The sequence below is a fragment of the Oncorhynchus mykiss genome, chromosome 3 (assembly GCF_013265735.2).
Source record: "Oncorhynchus mykiss isolate Arlee chromosome 3, USDA_OmykA_1.1, whole genome shotgun sequence".
NCBI classification, from domain to species: Eukaryota; Metazoa; Chordata; class Actinopteri; order Salmoniformes; family Salmonidae; genus Oncorhynchus; species Oncorhynchus mykiss.
The window spans coordinates 57,271,866-57,292,082 of record NC_048567.1 but is presented as its reverse complement, the minus strand read 5'-3'; the positions used below and the strand labels follow the sequence as shown (position 1 = coordinate 57,292,082).

The following is a 20,217-nucleotide window of genomic DNA, read 5'->3' as shown; positions in this document are numbered from 1 at the left end:
TAACCACTTTTTTTTTCAATTTATAGGGTATTGTGAGTAGATAGCTGAGTGTTTTTTAAAACCCTAATTGGACATTTTGGGCACATTCTTACAACAATAGCCTGTTCATGGTAGATATTTCAACCTATTGTATCTCTGTGTTTACTGGTCTATATTTCCAAGATGCATTAAGATACCCTAACGCTGTTTGTTTGTGTATTGACTACTTGTATTACAAATGTTAGAAATATCAGAGCTTCTGATATTGGATTATATGAGTTTATGTGTCTCTTTGTTTCTCACGGTTGGAGGGTGTGAGATGTCACAGTATCTATCAATTTAACCACTTTTGCAGTTAAATATTTTTTTACAATCATCGATTTCATAAAAATGGGAGACATTAGAGATGTGAAAAAAACATGATTGTGCTTTGTTCTACCTCTGCTTTGATGATTTATAGAGCTCTAGACACTGACTGTAACCTTGGACTGTAGGGAAAGGTTTCCTCTGGCAGTAAAGATGAGTTCACATGGATAGCCGACAATAAACGGTATCAAAGTTCACTAGCGTTCTGAAAAACTAGGACAATAGTGGCAGTTGGATGGCTGGCTGCGCTCTCAGTATATATAAAAACAAGTGGCCATTATAATAGGCATATCATAGGCAGGAGAGAGCTCAGTCGTACGGATAAGAATAACAGGCTACACTTTCCAGCAGTCGGAAGGACAATTTATGCGTCAACATGTTTAGCAGATCTTTATTACAGATCGGACTGCGTGTTTGTACACAGGAGAATAGGAACGGGATTAAAAGAGTGACACCGACGTTAACCTACATTAGTGACAGGCGGCGCGATGCCTCTACCACTATCGTGGGGGACAACAATAAACAGAAAACTATGGATGATTTGGATGGGCCTAGTTTTCTGAGATCTTTATATTGGCTTTTCGGGAAAGGGTATTTTCAAACAACACATCAAATGCAAGTAAGTGCTGTACAGTGGCATTACAGTGCATTGCGAAACCTAGCTGCTAGTGTTATACCACACTGGTTGCGTATTATTATGTCTAATCTCCTAGTCCATGTGCCAGGGGTTCGGTCAGGTTGATTTGGGGTGGTGTGACGATGTTTTATAATGATTTTTCTTGAAGCTCTTTGTCCATAGAGTTAGAAAATGTGTGATAGCAGTGTAGCAATGGCAGCTTTGTTTGATTGCTTTCATCCCTCCATCCATCCATCCCTCCCTCCATCACATAACATTTTCCAATAGGTATTTTATCCATTGGCAAACATTGTCAGTATACAACAAGTTATTTGTCATGTATACAGTTTAATCATATATCATTGGAAAGCTTAGATCCACAGCTATCCATTAGGCATATTTTCGCAATGTTCAGGTCAATAGACTTTGACCTTTGACCTCTAGGGTACATATCAGATGTGCCTGTATAAATTGCTTTAAAAAAGAAACCCTGACACATTTTACACTTTGTTTGACAAGTGGTTCTGAACGGTCACGAAAATTACCTTTCAAATTATATATAATTAAAACAACTTTCAAAGCACCACCTACAACTATTGTTTAAAAATAGCCCATGTTGTGCAGTAATTTGACCGTAGAATATTGGAAGTTTAGCCATAGAATTAGAGCTACGTTCATGGATTGTAACTTTAGTGATAGAAGCACCAAATTGCACTCGCACAGCTAGAATAGTGTTTTAAAAAGATTTGTAGATACAGGGCCACCACAGGATTCATGCATTAATCCACGAGAAGCCTTTTTCTAATATGGCCGCCAAACAATTTAATGGAGTCTTATTGGATAAATTTCCCATGACCATACCTGTATGAAATATAATTGTATAATGCCCAATAAAATCATAAATGTTCACCGTGATATAGAATACCCAGCCAAATAACCCGGATGTGTCAGATATACTGTATAAAGATGTTAAATTATTCACCAAATTGTTCTGAGAATATGCCCAAAATGTTATCCAAATCACTGATTTCTGAAGATCCTTAATTGCAATATTTCATGAGATTTCACATGTATATATCAATTTGACATGCTTGAAGATTAAGATTATTAAGGATTAAAGGATAGCATTTGATTAAGGATTAAATTAAGGACATCTACACACAATACCCCATAAGGGAGATTTTTTTTTTTAAATGACATATTTGCAAATTTAATGGAAATTAAATACATATCTAATTTACATAAGTATTCACACCCCTGGGTCAAAACATGTTTGAATCATCTTTGGCAGCGATTACAGCTGTGAGTTTTCTGGGTAAATCTCTAAGAGCTTTGCACACCTGGATTGTACAATATTTACACAAGAAAAAAATAATTATTCAAGCTCTTTTAAATTGGTTGTTGATCATTGCTAGACAGCCATTTTCAAGTCTTGCCATTTTCAACTGTAACTATGCCACTTTCAATGTTGTCTTGGTAAGCAACTCCAGTGTATATTTGGCCTTGTGTTTTAGGTTATTGTCCTGCTGAAAGGTGAATTTGTCTCCCAGTGTCTATTGGAAAGCAGACTGAACCAAGTTTTCCTTTAGGATTTTGCCTGTGCTTCGCTCTATTCCATTTATTTTTATCCTAAAAAACGTAATAGTCCTTGCCGATGACATTCTGGACATTAAGCAAATTACTTTGCTACATTCTTTGCAGTTTTACTTTTGTGCCTTTGTTGCAAACACAATGTATGTTTTGGAATACTTTTATTCTGTACAGGCTAGCATTATGGTTAGTATTGTGGAGCAACTATAATGTTGTTGATCCATCCTCAGTTTTCTCCTATCACAGCCATTAAACTCTGTAATTGTTTTAAAGTCACCATTGGCCTCATTGTGAAATTCCTAAGCGGTTTCCTTCCTCTCCGGCGACTGAGTTAGGAAGGACGCCATTATCTTTCTAGTGACTGGGTGTATTGATGCACCATCCAACGTGTAATTAATAACTTCACCATACTCAAAGGGATATTCAATGTCTGCTTTTTAAAATTTAAGTTAGTCATAAGGTAGTCATTCAAAAAATCATGTTAAACACAGTCAATGCAACTTATTATGTGACTTGTTAAGCACATTTTTACTCCTGAACTAATTTAGCCTTGCCATAACAAGGATTGAATACTTATTGACTCGAGACATTTCAGCTTTTCATTTTTAATTATTTTGTAAAAAATTCTGAAAACATAATTCCACTTTGACATTATTGGTTATAGTGTGTAGGCCAGTGACACAACATCTCAATTTAATCATTTTTACATTCAGGCTGTAACACAACAAAATGTGGAAAAAGTCAAGAGGTGTGAATACTTTCTGAAGGCACTGTATCAGATTATTCCTGCCACACTGTAGAAAGCCATGCATGGGATTCCTGAAGTATGTATGTACAGTGCCTTGCAAAAGTATTCGGCCCCCTTGAACTTTGCGACCTTTTGCCACATTTCAGGCTTCAAACATAAAGATATAAAACTGTATTTTTTTGTGAAGAATCAACAACAAGTGGGACACAATCATGAAGTGGAACGACATTTATTGGATATTTCAAACTTTTTTAACAAATCAAAAACTGAAAATTGGGCGTGCAAAATTATTCAGCCCCTTTACTTTCAGTGCAGCAAACTCTCCAGAAGTTCAGTGAGGATCTCTGAATGATCCAATGTTGACCTAAATGACTAATGATGATAAATACAATCCACCTGTGTGTAATCAAGTCTCCGTATAAATGCACCTGCACTGTGATAGTCTCAGAGGTCCGTTAAAAGCGCAGAGAGCATCATGAAGAACAAGGAACACACCAGGCAGGTCCGAGATACTGTTGTGAAGAAGTTTAATGCCGGATTTGGATACAAAAAGATTTCCCAAGCTTTAAACATCCCAAGGAGCACTGTGCAAGCAATAATATTGAAATGGAAGGAGTATCAGACCACTGCAAATCTACCAAGACCTGGCCTTCCCGCTAAACTTTCAGCTCATACAAGGAGAAGACTGATCAGAGATGCAGCCAAGAGGCCCATGATCACTCTGGATGAACTGCAGAGATCTACAGCTGAGGTGGGAGATTCTGTCCATAGGACAACAATCAGTCGTATATTGCACAAATCTGGCCTTTATGGAAGAGTGGCAAGAAGAAAGCCATTTCTTAAAGATATCCATTAAAAGTGTCGTTTAAAGTTTGCCACAAGCCACCTGGGAGACACACCAAACATGTGGAAGAAGGTGCTCTGGTCAGATGAAACCAAAATTGAACTTTTTGGCAAAAATGCAAAACGTTATGTTTGGCGTAAAAGCAACACAGCTGAACACACCATCCCCACTGTCAAACATGGTGGTGGCAGCATCATGGTTTGGGCCTGCTTTTCTTCAGCAGGGACAGGGAAGATGGTTAAAATTGATGGGAAGATGGATGGAGCCAAATACAGGACCATTCTGGAAGAAAACCTGATGGAGTCTGCAAAAGACCTGAGACTGGGACGGAGATTTGTCTTCCAACAAGACAATGATCCAAAACATAAAGCAAAATCTACAATGGAATGGTTCAAAAATAAACATATCCAGGTGTTAGAATGGCCAAGTCAAAGTCCAGACCTGAATCCAATCGAGAATCTGTGGAAAGAACTGAAAACTGCTCTTCACAAATGCTCTCCATCCAACCTCACTGAGCTCGAGCTGTTTTGCAAGGAGGAATGGGAAAAAATTTCAGTCTCTCGATATGCAAAACTGATAGAGACATACCCCAAGCGACATACAGCTGTAATCGCAGCAAAAGGTGGCACTACAAAGTATTAACTTAAGGGGGCTGAATAATTTTGCACGCCCAATTTTTCAGTTTTTGATTTGTTAAAAAAGTTTGAAATATCCAATAAATGTCGTTCCACTTCATGATTGTGTCCCACTTGTTGTTGATTCTTCACAAAAAAATACAGTTTTATATCTTTATGTTTGAAGCCTGAAATGTGGCAAAAGGTCGCAAAGTTCAAGGGGGCCGAATACTTTCGCAAGGCACTGTATGTAATGTAATGTAATGAAATGTATGTATGTTTTGACCAGTCTGAACAATCTGAACTGTGTTTTTTGCTAGGTAAACATCATTAAAAAGTTAGCACAATGTGACCAAGGCCTCTATTGGACAAAACAATGTGCAGTTATACTTTTTTCAACCTATCATCTTCACATCTTGGACAATTATGTCTTGCTGTACTTTCCAGAAGTGCCATGCATGCACTCATTTATCAAAACCATTCCATAAAATTGTTGTGCATTTACTGTAGGCCTCACACTGCAATTGTGCTCTTCTCCCCTCTCCCCCAGATTGAACACAGCAAGATCTATGGCCCTCTGTGGAAGTCAAAGTACGGGCCCTTGGTGATAGTGAATGTGGCCAGTGCTGAGCTGATTGAGCAGGTGTTGAGACAGGAGGGCCGCCATCCCACCCGCATGGACATGCCCCACTGGAGGAGTTACCGCGAGCTGAGGAACCACGCCTATGGGCCCCTCACAGAGTGAGTAGACAGTGGAAACACAGTCCCAGACCCTTTCATTGTAGTCTGATCCCAGATCTATTTGTGCGGCCGTGCCAACTCCTATGGTATGACGAGGGCCATACACTCTTAGAGAAAAAGGTGTTATCTAGAACCAAAAAGTTATTTGGTTGTCCCAATAGGAGAATCCTTTGAAGAACCCTTTTAGGTTCCATGTAGAATGCTTTTGGTTTCAGGTAGAAACCTTTTTGGTTCCAGGTAGAACCTCTGTGGAAAGGGTTCTCCCATGGGGACTGCAGAATAACCATTTTGGAATTCTTTGTTTTAAGAGTGTCGGAGCTGGCTATACAGTACAATCTAGGATCAGGCTACTGTCATTGTACAGACAGGATATTTTGTATTTTATTACGATCCCATAAAGCTTCAGCTACTCTTCCTGGGGTCCGAACAAAACATAAAAAATTACATAATACATAACATTAATAGACAAGGACAGAACTACATATTTTTTTATACATGCTTTCCTACATTTACAGTGAAGTCGGAAGTTTACATACTCTTAGGTTGGAGTCATTAGAACTCGTTTTTCAACCACTCCACAAATTTCTTGTTAACAAACTATAGTTTTGGCAAGTCGGTTAGGACATCTACTTTGTGCATGACACAAGTAATTTTTCCAACAATTGTTTACAGACAGATTATTTAATTTATAATTCACTGTATCACAATTCCAGTGGGTCAGAAGTTTACATACACTAAGTTGTCTGTGCCTTTAAACAACTTGGAAAATTCCAGAAAATGATGTCATGGCTTTAGAAGCTTCTGATAGGCTAATTTACATTATTTGAGCCAATTGGAGGTGTAACTATGGATGTATTTCAAGGCCTACCTTCAAACTCAGTGCCTCTTTGCATGACATCATGGGAAAATCAAAAGAAATCTGGTTCATCCTTGGGAGCAATTTCCAAATGCCTGAAGGTACCACGTTCATCTGTACAAACAATAGTACACGAGTATAAACACCATGTGACCACGCAGCCGTCATACCGCTCAGGAAGGAGACGCGTTCTGTCTCCTAGAGATTAACGTACTTTGGTGCGAAAAGTGCAAATCAATCCCAGAACAACAGCAAAGGACCTTGTGAAGATACTGGGGGAAACAGGTACAAAAGTATCCATATCCACAGTAAAACGAGTCCTATATCGACATAACCTGAAAGGTCGCTCTGCAAGGATGAAGCCACTGCTCCAAAACCACCATTATAAAGCCAGACTACGGTTTGCAACTACTAATGCACTTCACGAAATAGATGGCATCATGAGGCAGGAAAATTATGTGGCTCTATTGAAGCAACATCTCAAGACATCAGTCAGGAAGTTAAAGCTTGGTTGCAAATGGATCTTCCAAATGTACATTGACCCCAATCATACTTCCAAAGTTGTGGCAAAATGGCTTAAGGACAACAAAGTCAAGGTAATGGAGTGGCCATCACAAAGCTCAATCCCATAGAAAATTTGTGGGCAGAACTGAAAAAGCGTGTGCGAGTAAGGAGGCCAACAAACCTGACTCAGTTACACCAGCTCTGTCAGGAGGAATGGGCCAAAATTCACCCAATTTATTGTGGGAAGCTTGTGGAAGGCTACCCGAAATGTTTGACTCAAGTTAAACAATTTGAAGGCAATGCTACCAAATACTAATTGAGTGTATGTAAACTTCTGACCCACTGGGAAAAGCTGAAATAAATAATTCTCTCCACTATTATTCTGACATTTCACATTCTTAAAATAAAGTGGTGATCCTAACTTAATTTTTTTCTAGGATTAAATGTCAGAAATTGTGTAACAGAGTTTAAATGTATTTGGCAAGGTGTATGTAAACTTCCCACTTCAACTGTATGTAAATGTATTTTGCAGTTTTTTATTTTCAATACATTTGCTAACGTTTCTAAAATCTTGTTTTCATTTTGTCATTGAGGTATTATGTGTAGATTGAGGGAAAAAAACAATTTAAAGCATTATAGAAAAAGGCTGTATCGTAACAAAATGTGGATAAAGTCAAGGGGTCTGAATACTTTCCAAATGCACTGTAGATAACAACTCAAGGACAGAACTAGTTACCTAGATTTAAAATAAGAATAAACACTTCATACCCTTAAGCCTAACATTCAATACATCAACAATACTTTGATCTACTGAGGCAGGCCCTGAAATCCTAATGTCACTGCACCAATGTTCTTTAAACAACCTGAGAGATTCTCAAGACATCAGCTAGTCAGTGAGCTGAGTAGACTATCATGTCATACGGAGCATGACTGAAATCCTTACTCTACTGAGGCTTTGTTTACAATTACTTTCTCTGAGCAGGCTCGAATATCCTAATGCCAAGGGCACACCTTATCTTGAACTTCAGCCCAAATACCAGATATTCTCAAGAGGGAGATGCTACAAGCTATTTAGGTCAGAGGCGTTGTGCTGTTTTACTTGTTTTTTTAAAGCAAAAGTTTCTGCTTTGGCTGCTTGCTTGAGTCATTTGAGTTTGCAAGGAGTTTAATGCTATCATGCTATCACATACATTACTGTGTGTTGCCTTGAATTTGTTTTGGTTATAGGGACTGGGAAGAGTCTTCTGGTTGCAAGTCTTGTGGAGTATGAATGTCACTCCACTGGTATGTAGTTATTCCTGTGTTGCTTGTCCCAACACCACAGTGAAATATCAGTGTAGTAGTAGGAACATGTGCAAGAATTTGACAAGCACAAACACTTGAACCATGGGCTGCATATACAGAGCCTAGATGAGCCAGACTGTACATGAAACACAAAACCTAGGACATAAAACCTCAGCATGATCCATCATGTCGTGCTTGAACCAGTGTTGTACTAGCAAAGGATTGTGGTGCATCTGGGGGATATGTTAAAGAGATTTTCTGGTGCTTTTGAATACTTTTTAGCCAGTAGTTCTGAAAGCAGCGCTCACAAGCCAAAAGTGGTCCCCGAAAAATAGCCTACTACATCACATATGTGCAGATATGCGCACCATGTCATTGTTCTCTCTCCCGCTCTGCTGTGTGTGCATCTTGCTAGTTGTCACCCGAATGGCTACGGCTCATTGGCTAGAACTCAAATTGCTATGGGCTGGCCCACGTGGGACCACATTTTAGGAGAATGGCGCAGCACTGTTGTCAGAAAAACTGTTGCTTTCAAACTAGGTATTTTGTGGCTAAATGAGGTAAAAAATAGTTATTCTGGTCATAGATTATGCATGTACGAACCCATTGACACATGCAGCACAAATCGATTGTGTCACTTTTTACACACAACAATACAGTGGGGCAAAAAAGTATTTAGTCAACCACCAATTGTGCAAGTTCTCCCACTTAAAAAGATGAGAGAGGCCTGTAATTTTCATAATAGGTACACTTCAACTACTTTTGCATATTCTCTCTGAAACAGTTCTTCTTTGTTTCAAATTACTATTCAGTGCATCTCTTCTCCATGATTCTGTTTATGTCTATACTACAGGATGGGTGCTCAGTGGCAGCGGATCAGGAGTATCCTGAACCCGCGGATGCTGAAGCCTAAGCATGTCTCAGCCTACACCAACGCCATCAATGACGTGGTCACAGACTTCATAGAAAAGGTGGCATGGCTCAGGGAGACCAAGGGAGAAGGGGTCATGGTGAACGATCTGGCTGGAGAACTCTACAAGTTCGCCTTTGAAGGTTATTAACAGAGGAAATGACAGTCTGTAATAATGTTCTAGTCCCCATCATATTCAAATCTGGACCTCTAAGCCAGTTCCGCTGCTTTTAAAAATGATTCTGTTCTTATCAGGGACCTGGGACACCAAGTGGATGCAATTATTTATACGGTTGAACAGAAAACCAGAAGTAGTCCAGACCTCGTAGGGTAAGATTTGAATACCCCTGGTCTAGTCATTAGAAAGGAAAATCTTAGAACAATTGAGGAACTGATATCAGCTTCATGAAGTTTAAAAAGCTGTCCTCATCATGATCTTATAATTATGTCATTTTGACGTTACGTTATTTTGACGTTCTGGCACAGGTACAAGTGTTTCTGTGTCTTTGGTATCTGTTTTCTGTGAATTGGGAGAAACGTGTGAATGTGAAAGGACAAGGTGCATTGTGAGGGTTGTGGACGGCTATATCTGTTAGAAAGTGATGACCTTGAAGTAATTGCACAGTGATCTTTAGCCTTGGAAGTTGAGTAGATACTGAGTAGCTGATTGTTTGACTACCTTGTTGGGTAGGCAGTTCTTAATATAATTTTGAAGGACAGCGTATTCAGTTGGTCAAGGGCAGTAGTGATGAAAAATGTCTATCTGGATGTTCTAGATCACGAGTCAAACTCATTCCATGGAGGGCAGAGTGTCTGTGGGTTTCTTCTCCTCCCTTGTACTTAATTAATTAATTAAGGTAATTAATTATTGAAGAAATCCCCTCACATGGTTGTCTAGGAATTAATTGAAAGGAAAACCCAAAAACCCTCAGACACTTGGCCCTCCATGGAATGAGTTTGACACCCCTGTTCTCGATCCGTACTATGGCCTTTGCTCGCATATCGCGATTGTATGATGTGACATCATCACCATCATACACTGTGTAAACTACCATCCTGATGCTGTAATGTACCCTTTAACCTCACATAATGTCATCATAGTCATGACATTGTCCTAAAGAAACAAACAAGTAATTCATAGGTTCTAATTGTGTAATTACCCTTTTACCATGCACTTTTAAGTAAATACCTGTTAATTTCTCTACCGGCATTGAATTTGATGCCTTAGATTTATACTTTATTGATATCCAATCTAATCTATATCCAATTAAATAAACTGCTACCATTGTTTGTCTCTGTCCTCAGGGATCTGTTCTGTGCTGTTTGAGACCCGTATGGGCTGTCTGAATGAGGAGGTTCCTGAAGAGACCCAGAAGTTCATTTTTTCAGTAGGAGAGATGTTTCGCCTCTCCCCCATCATCGTTCTCTTCCCCAAGTCCACCTGGCCCTACCTCCCCGTCTGGAAACATTTTGTGGCTGTCTGGGATCACCTCTTCAAAGTTGGTGAGTGATCCAGAAGCCTTGGTTTCCAGAATGAATCATGCCATGTTTCACAATTGCACAGAAATTAGTTTTGCATCACATGCTACATCACGTATAGAAAATAGTTAAAAAAGTTACACAGTAAAACTTCACAACATAACACATCATCACGTAGCCATGAACCTAAGTAACCTCTACTACATGCAAGCAAGTGAGGGGCGGGATGTAGGGTATATTTGGAGGGCACTCACTCGTTTCGCATGTGAAACATGGGAAACTAAAATCTGCTTTATGTCATTTTTACCAGCATGTCACCTGTGCAACTACTCAAACAGGACCTACTAGTGACACGCTCAATACGGAATAAGAGGTTCAATGAAGCGGATGCTAAGCTACAGGACTGTTTTGCTAGCCCAAACTGGAACATTTTCCGGGATTTATCCAATAACATTGAGGAGTTTATCACATCAGTCACCGGCTTCATTAATAAGTTCATCGACAACATCATCCCCACAGTGATCGTGCGAGCATACCTCAACCAGAAGCCATGGATTACAGGCAATATCCGCACTAAGCTAAAGACTAGAGCAGCCGCTTTCAAGGAGTGGGACACTAATTCGGACGCTTATAAGAAATCCCGCTAACACCTCCGACAAGTCATCAAACAGGAAAACCATCAATACAGGACTAAGATCGAATCCTACCATGCCTGTAGCAGGGCTTGCAAACTATCACGGATTACAAAGGGAAACCCAGCCGCGAGCTGCCCAGCGACGCGAGCCTACCAGATATGCTACATGCCTTCTATGTTCGCTTCAAGGCAAGCAACACTGAACCATGCAGAAGAGCATGAGCTGTTCCAGATGACTGTGTGATCTCGCTCTCTGTAGCTGATGTGAGTAAGACCTTTAAATAGGCCCCTCAGGGGTGGGTGCGTAGTCCCATCCTGTACTCCCTGTTCACCCACGACTGCGTGGCTGCGCACGACTCCAACACCATTATCAAGTTTTCTGATGACACAATGGTGGTAGGACTGATCACCGACAACGATGAGGCAGCCTATAGGGAGGAGGTCAGAGGTCAGCGATGGAGGGGTGAGCACACCCCCATCCACATCGACAGGGCTGTAGTGATCCTCAGAAAGTTATACAGCTGCACCATTGAGAGCATCTTGACTGGCTGCCTCACCGTTTGGTACGGCAACTGCAAGGCACCACAACGTAAGGCGCTACAGAGGGTGTTGACATCACTGGGGCCAAGCTCATTGCCATCCAGAACCTTTATACCAGGCGGTGTCAGAGGGAGGCACAAAAAAATGGTCAAAGACTCCAGCCAACCAAGCCATAGACTGTTCTTGATGCTACCGCACAGCAAGCAATACCAGTGCACTGACTTTGGATCCAACATGACCCTGAACAGCATTATACCCCAAAGCCATAAGACTGCTAAACAAGACTGCTAAATGGCTAATTAAATGGCTACCCGCTGCTACTGTCTATTGGCTATCCTGTTGCCTAGTAAGTTTAACCCTACCTAAATGTACATAGCTACCCCTGCACATTGACTCGGTACTGGTACTCGCTGTATATAGCCATGTTAATTTTTACTCGTTATTCACAGTGTATTTATCTCTAACTATGTGCTGTTGAAAAAGGACCAGTGAGTAAGCATTTCACCGTTAATCTACACCGTGTTTACGAAGCATGAGACATAAGATTTGATTGGATTTCTCATGTAAAAGGAGTGAGTGCCCTCACATACCCTACAATACTGTCTCCTTTAGTTTCAGCAGAGGTTTCAAAAGTTCAATGGCTGTGTTTCAGCTCTAAGCAAATCAAAGCAAAGTTCACACTGATAATCTTTGGCTTGTTGACTTGAGCTCAGGGTGCACCCCCATAACCAATTCTTTCTTTGGCCGCCTCTCCTTCCAGTCCTTCCAGTTCTCTGCTGCCAATGACTGGAACGAACTACAAACATCTCTGAAACTGGAAACACTTATCTCCCTCACTAGCTTTAAGCACCAACTGTCAGAGCAGCTCACAGATTACTGCACCTGTACATAGCCCACCTATAATTTAGCCCAAACCTCTTTCCCTACTGTATTTATTTATTTGATTTATTTATTAATTTTGCTCCTTTGCACCCCATTATTTTTATTTCTACTTTGCACATTCTTCCATTGCAAATCTACCATTCCAGTGTTTTACTTGCTATATTGTATTTACTTTGCCACCATGGCCTTTTTTTTTTTCTGTACCTCCCTTATCTCACCTCATTTGCTCACATCGTATATAGACTTGTTTATACTTTATTATTGACTGTATGTTTGTTTTACTCCATGTGTAACTCTGTGTCGTTGTATGTGTCGAACTGCTTTGCTTTATCTTGGCCAGGTTGCAATTGTAAATGAGAACTTGTTCTCAACTTGCCTACCTGGTTAAATAAAGGTGAAATAAAAATAAAATAAATAATAGGCTGTCATATTACATTGTAGTATATCGCCATCTAGTGGCAGATATCCTACATGAGCAAAAATAACATCCCATCATGACTCAGGTCCATATCAAGTGTCTTTTCTCGATTATTCGCTTCCTCTCCTTGCCTCCTCCTCAGAACATCAGAGGGAAGTGAGGGCCGAGAAGAACATCCAATGCCCTCCTCGCTCTTGTTGCAATTGTAAAGGATGTCACACTGCTTGCTTAGCCAGTCCTACTTTCTCATGATTCAGCTCATACTGAGGCTTGAACACAGGACCTCTCACTTGCAATCACCTGTAACTGCCCTCCTGAAGCATCTTCCCCAGTTGCGCCACCGAAAAGCAAGCTATTCTGCAGAGCAAGTGGGACACTTTAGGCTGAGGAGTGAGTTTCACAGATCCCTATCTGCTACACAAGGATTGAGAAAAGACTTGAGATTCACCCTAAGTATTTATATTGTCTTTGTGCTGGTTGCTATATCCTCTGACTTCAGCTCTCTCCCCATGCAGCGGAGGAGCAGGTGCGTCAGAAGATGGAGGAGATCCAGGAGAGGATCTCCCTGGGCCAGCCAGTGCAGGGAGAGTACCTCACACACCTCCTTGTCAGCGAACAGATGTCTGTCACTGAGATACTGGGCTCCATCACTGAGCTACTGCTGGCTGGGGTCGACACAGTGAGGAGGGATGTGTGTGTGTGTGTGTGTCTTAAAATACCAGTGAGGAGCTGTTTCACAGTGGGGTGAAAACAGGTGGGGAAAGGGGTGATGGCCTGGGGGGTGGGCATGTTTTTTTTCTTAATTTCAACCACTTTAGATTGTGATTTGTTGAATGAACGTTTGCAACATACCACATTTGCTAACTTCGTCATGTACAGTTACAACAGCAGCATAACAGTATCCATACAATATTATTAGCTTACAACCTATTCCTATTGTAATTGTTTTTGTATGCTCCAGACGTCCAACACCGTCTCGTGGTCTCTGTACCACATGGCCCTGGAGCCAGAGATCCAGGAGAAGCTGTACCAGGAAGTGATCAGTGTCTGCCCGGGGGACAAGGTGCCAACTAGTGATGACATCGCCAGAATGCCCTGGCTTAAGACTGTTGTCAGGGAGACACTACGGTACGTTATTAGTCATCTGTCATCCCCACTCAGGTCATTTTCAGTAGATTCACTAATTAATAAAATGAATAATGGGTTATTAAAGTTATTATATTCATAATGAGGTCCTCATAATGAGTTGTTAAATTCATTATATGCCAATGTGCTTATGTGTAGTTTTTTTAAATGATTTATTTCTTGTTAATTAGTCAAATGGAGCAAATCCCTTTCTCTCCCGAAGATGGACCACATAGCGCTATTTTTTAGCATGAACTCTGCAGGCGAAACAAACTCCACTACACTCTCTACTCCTAGTGACTTTCTTGTATTCTCCCTCCTCAGGATGTACCCAGTAGTACCCGGGAATGCCCGCATCAATGTGGAAAATGAAATAGTCGTGGGGGACCACCTCTTCCCCAAAAATGTGAGTTTTACTTTTGTCATCTTGTACTGTTGGAAATGGTTGCTATTGGTGAACTTAATTACTTTTCTTTTCATCCTGTATGGAGAGGAGATCCGATCACACTTGTATATTCAGTTTTATCCAGAGTTATACATGCACTTTCACCATTCAATATTTTATTTAGTTCAAAACCAGGGTAGAGTTTTGGTTTGTCAATATCGCTCACACCAAACAATTATACAGTATACCACTAATCAGAGTTAGAGAGCGACTATGTTTGACTGTTCTCCTCTCTTCTGTCCTCTCCCTCCATCACTTCTCTCTCCTCCTTTCTTTCCATCTCTCTGTTCCAGACCCTGTTCCACCTGTGTCACTATGCCGTGTCCTATGACCAGACAGTGTTCCCGGAGCCCCATGCCTTCCTGCCACAGCGCTGGCTCCGTGGCGGCCGGGGGGAAGACAAGAAGAACCAGCACCCCTTCGGCTCCGTGCCCTTCGGTTTCGGGGTCCGGGCCTGCCTGGGCCGGAGGGTGGCCGAGCTGGAGATGTACCTCATCCTTTCAAGGGTAAGAATTCCAGGCCTGTTCTGTAGTAGCTACCCTTCATCAAACAGCATTATTCTGTTATGTAGGACTGTTATAGTAGCTTGGGATGCTGACCACTTGTTAAAAAGCTAGATTTTCTGCATCTGATAATGGTCAAGGGTCAATACAGCATCCTCTGGCTATAATACATTTCCTACATCAATTTTCATATTGGTGACGCTAGAGGTTTGAGAGGTTAATGCTACAGTAAGTTTAACCTACTTTTTAGCCCCAAAACCAGGACATTGAGTAAGTTAGTTAGTGTTGCTCTAGTCTGTAGTAACAGTCTTGTAGAATCTGGTTCAAATTGTTGTGGTGTTCCTCTGTTAGCTTCTGCATTGGAAGGAAAACATGGCACTTCTGGCACCGACAGAGATGGCCGCCTCGCTTCGCGTTCCTAGGAAACTATGCAGTATCTTGTATTTTTATGTGTTATTTCTTACATTATTACCCCAGGTAATCTTAGGTTTTATTACAAACAGTCGGGAGGAACTATTGGATATAAGAGCAACGTCAGTTCACCTACATTATGACCAGGAGTACGACTTTCCTGAAGCGGATCCTCTGTTTGGCCTACCACCCAGGACAATGGATCGGATCCCAGCCGGCGACCCAAAACAACGGCAGCGTAGAAGAGCTGTCTTCTGGTCAGGCTCCGTAGACGGGCACACCGCTCCCGAGCATATGTCCAGTCTCTTGACAACAAGGTAGATGAAATCCGAGCAAGGGTAGCATTCCAGAGAGATATCCGAGACTGTAACGTTCTTAGTTTCACGGAAACATGGCTCACTCGAGACACGCTATCTGAGTCGGTACAGCCACCTGGTTTCTTCCCGCATCGCGCTGACATAAACAAGCATCTCTCTGGTAAGAAGAAGGGCAGGGGTGTATGCCTTATGATTAACGAGAAGTGGTGTGATCATAATAACATACAGGAACTCAAGTCCTTTTGTTCACCTGGCTTAGAATTCCTCACTATCAAATGCCGACCGCATAATCTACCAAGCGAATTCTCTTCAATCATAATCACAGTCGTGTCTATTCCCGCCCAAGCAGACACATCGACGGCCCTGAAAGAACTTCATCGGACTCCATGTAAACTGGAAACCACATATCCTGAGGCTGCATTTATTGTAGCTGGGGATTTTAACAAGGCTAATCTGAATACAAAGCTCCCCAAATTCTATCAGCATATCGATTGTGCTACCAGGGCTGGCAAAACCCTAGACCACTGTTATTCTAACTTCCGCGACGCATATAAGGCCCTCCCCCACCCACCCTTCGGAAAAGCTGACCACGACTCCATTTTGTTGCTCCCAGCCTATTGACAGAAACTAAAACAGGAAGCACCCGCGCTCAGGTCTGTTCAACGCTGGTCCGACCAATCGGATTCCACGCTTCAAAATTGCTTCGATCACGTGGACTGGGATATATTCCGCATTGCGGCGAACAACAACATTGACGAATACGCTGATTCGGTGTGCGAGTTTACTAACAAGTGCATCGGTGATGTTGTACCCACAGTGTCTATTAAAACATGGATTGATGGCAGCATTCGCACAAAACTGAATGTGCGAACCACTGCTTTTAATTAGGGCAAGGTGACCGGAAACATGACCGAATACAAACAGTGTAGCTATTCCCTCCGCAAGGCAATCAAACAAGCTAAGCGTCAGTACAGAGACAAAGTGGAGTCGCAATTCAATGGCTCAGACATGAGAGGTATGTGGCAGGGTCTACAGTCAATCACGGACTACAAAAGAAAAACCAGCCCCATCGCGGATCACCATGCCTTGCTCCCAGACAGACTAAACACCTTTTTTGCTCGCTTTGAGGACAATACAGTGCCACTGACACGGCCCGCTACCAAAGCCTGCGGGCTCTCCTTCACCGCAGCCAACGTGAGTAAAACATTTAAACGTGTTAACCCTCGCAAGGCTGCAGGCCCAGATGGCAGCTGGCTGGTGTGTTTACAGACATATTCAATCAATCCTTATACCAGTCTGCTGTCCCCACATGCTTCAAGAGGGCCACCATTGTTCCTGTTCCCAAGAAAGCTAAGGTAACAGAGCTAAATGACTCACTTCCGTCATCATGAAGTGCTTTGAGAGACAAGTCAAGGACCATATCACCTCCACCCTACCTGACACCCTAGACCCACTCCAATTTGCTTACCACCCCAATAGGTCCACAGATGACGCAATTGCCATCACACTGCCCTAACCCATCTGGACAAGAGGAATACCTATGTAAGAATGCTGTTCATCGATTACAGCTCAGCATTTAACACCAGAGTACCCTCCAAACTCGTCATTAAGCTCGAGACCCTGGGTCTCAACCCCGCCCTGTGCAACTGGGTCCTCGACTTCCTGACTGGCCGCCCCCAGGTGGTGAGGGTAGGTAACATCTCCACCCCGCTGATCCTCAACACTGGGTCCCCGCAAGGGTGCGTTCACAGCCCTCTCCTGTACTCCCTGTTCACCCACGACTGCGTGGCCATGTACGCCTCCAGCTCAATCATCAAGTTTGCAGACGACACTACAGTGGTAGGCTTGATTACCAACAACGACGAGACGGCCTACAGGGAGGAGGTGAGGGCCCTCGGAGTGTGGTGTCAGGAAAATAACCTCACACTCAATGTCAACAAAACAAAGGAGATGATCGTGGACTTCAGGAAACAGCAGAGAGAGCAGCCCCCTATCTACATTGACAGGACAGTAGTGGAGAGGGTGGAAAGTTTTAAGTTCCTCGGCATACACATCACGGACAAACTGAAATGGTTCACCCACACAGACAGCGTGGTGAAGAAGGCGCAGCAGCGCCTCTTCAACCTCAGGAGGCTGAGGTTCACCAAAAACACTCACAAACTTTTACAGATGCACAATCGAGAGCATCCTGTCGGGCTGTATCACCGCCTGGTACGGCAGCTGCTCCGCCCATAACCGGAAGGCTCTGCACAACGCATCACCGGTTGCAAACTACCAGCCCTCCAGGACACCTACACCACCCGATGTCTCAGGAAGGCCAAAAAGATCATCAAGGACAACAACCACCCGAGCCACTGCCTGTTCACCCCGCTATCATCCAGATGGCGAGGTCAGTACAGGTGCATCAAAGCGGGGACCGAGAGACTGAAAAACAGCTTCTATCTCAAGGCCATCAGACTGTTAAACAGCCACCACTAACATTGAGTGGCTGCCGCCAACATACTGACTCAACTCTAGCCTCTTTAAGAATGGAAAAATGAATGTAATCAATTTATCACTAGCCACTTTATATAATGCTTACATACCCTACATTACTCATTTCATATTTATATACTGTACCGCTATACCATCTACTGCATCTTGCCATCTTGATGTAATTAAATGTATCACTAGCCACTTTAAACAATGCCGCTTTATATAATGTTATCATACCCTACATTACTCATCTCATATGTATATACTGTACTCTATACCATCTACTGCATCTTGCCTATGCCGCTTGGCCGTCACTCATTTATATATTTTTATGTACATATTCATATTCATTCCTTTACACTTGTAAAGGTAGTTTTTGTGAAATTGTTAGGTTATATTACTTGTTAGATATTACTGCATGGTCGGAACTAGAAGCACAAGCATTTCGCTACACTCACATTAACATCTGCTAACCATGTGTATGTGACAAATAAATTTGATTTGATTTTGGCAGACCAGACCTTCACCTTTGGTCTGATTCAGCCCATCTGGATACATGGTGATACCATGAATCTGTCTGTCGGCAAGGAATATGTAATCATTAACTTAACTTGGATTGTTAGAAGGAAGGAGTTGTACTTTCAAACCTCCAGTCTTTAAGATCCTGTATAGTGTTCTCATATGTTTTATTGATTCAGAGACACAGCTGAATAATAGGATAAAACAATGACTTTCACATCTATTTACTGTACATGTTTCAATTAGGAGAGTTTATATTTCTTGGTTATTGTGCAATTCAAGAGTTTTTGTTCCTTTTATCTATTATGTACAGTATGTATCTTTCCATTGAACACATGGATAGCTAATATTCTCTCAGACTAGGACAATAACATACTAATGTCAACATGTTTTCCTCTCTCTGTCCTCCCAGTTGATAAAACACTATGAGATACGTGCAGATCCTGCTGGAGCCACAGTTAAGCCAATCACAAGAACCCTTCTTGTCCCTGCTACCCCAATCAACCTGCAGTTTATTAATAGGACAGTCCAGTAGCAAGAGGAACCAATGGCAGCAGAAGGAATTTCCCTATGAACCACATTAGTATCAAAGGTGGTATATTATATTGACAAGATAAACAAGTGACCGCTGTGACAATGGAAATATATATCCTGAAAGATAGAGGAAGCCAGATCAGGTGAGGCCATTCTAGCCAATGAAAGGGCAGATGTGTGTGAACAACAGGCCAAAGATATAGATAGAGGACTCATCTTTGTATCTGTGCTATTATATATTTATTTTTGTTATTTGATTATTTAAAAAAAACATTTTTACCCCTTTTTCTCCCCAATTTCGTGGTATCCAATTGGTAGTTACAGTCTTGTCTCATTGCTGCAACACCCGTACGGACTCGGGAGAGGCGAAGGTCGAGAGCCGTGCGTCCTCCGAAACACAACCCAACCAATGTCGCACTGCTTGTTGACACAATGCCCACTTAATCTGGAAGCCAGGCGACCGTGTCAGTGTGCACTGTGTCAGTGTGCACTGCGCCCGGCCCGCAACAGGAGTTGCTGGTGCGCGATGGGACAAGGACATCCCTGCCGGCAAAAACCCTCCCCTTACCCGGACGACGTTTGGCCAATTGTGCTCCACCCCATGCGTCTCCCGGTCGCGGCTGGTTGCAACGGACCATGGACTCCCAACTCATAGGAATTCCCACCCAGTTGACTACTTTAAAATGGTGGAAGCCCTCAAAGGCAATGTCCATGCTAAAGCGTATAATATTTGCCAAAGCGTATATCCATGATGAGTCCTCTATCTATCTATTTATCTCTATGACACAGGCACAACTCAAAGTAGCCCGAAATGCCACGTGCATCCACTTATATCAGTGCATTCGTAACAACCTAAGCATCAAGATACGTATATTTAATCAAA

General features: G+C 42.1%; 1 protein-coding gene across 1 annotated transcript; it reads left to right on the top strand.

Annotated features, from left to right (window-relative positions):
* Positions 1-555: 555 nt before the first annotated feature.
* si:dkey-91i10.3 (cytochrome P450) lies at positions 556-19,610 on the top strand. The gene is made up of 9 exons (XM_021597464.2): positions 556-964; positions 5,308-5,498; positions 8,996-9,195; positions 10,358-10,555; positions 13,521-13,684; positions 13,967-14,133; positions 14,455-14,536; positions 14,869-15,081; positions 19,213-19,610. The coding sequence occupies exons 1-9, from the start codon at positions 722-724 to the stop codon at positions 19,333-19,335; spliced, it is 1,581 nt and encodes a 526-aa protein (XP_021453139.2). The 5' UTR covers positions 556-721; the 3' UTR covers positions 19,336-19,610.
* Positions 19,611-20,217: the final 607 nt, after the last annotated feature.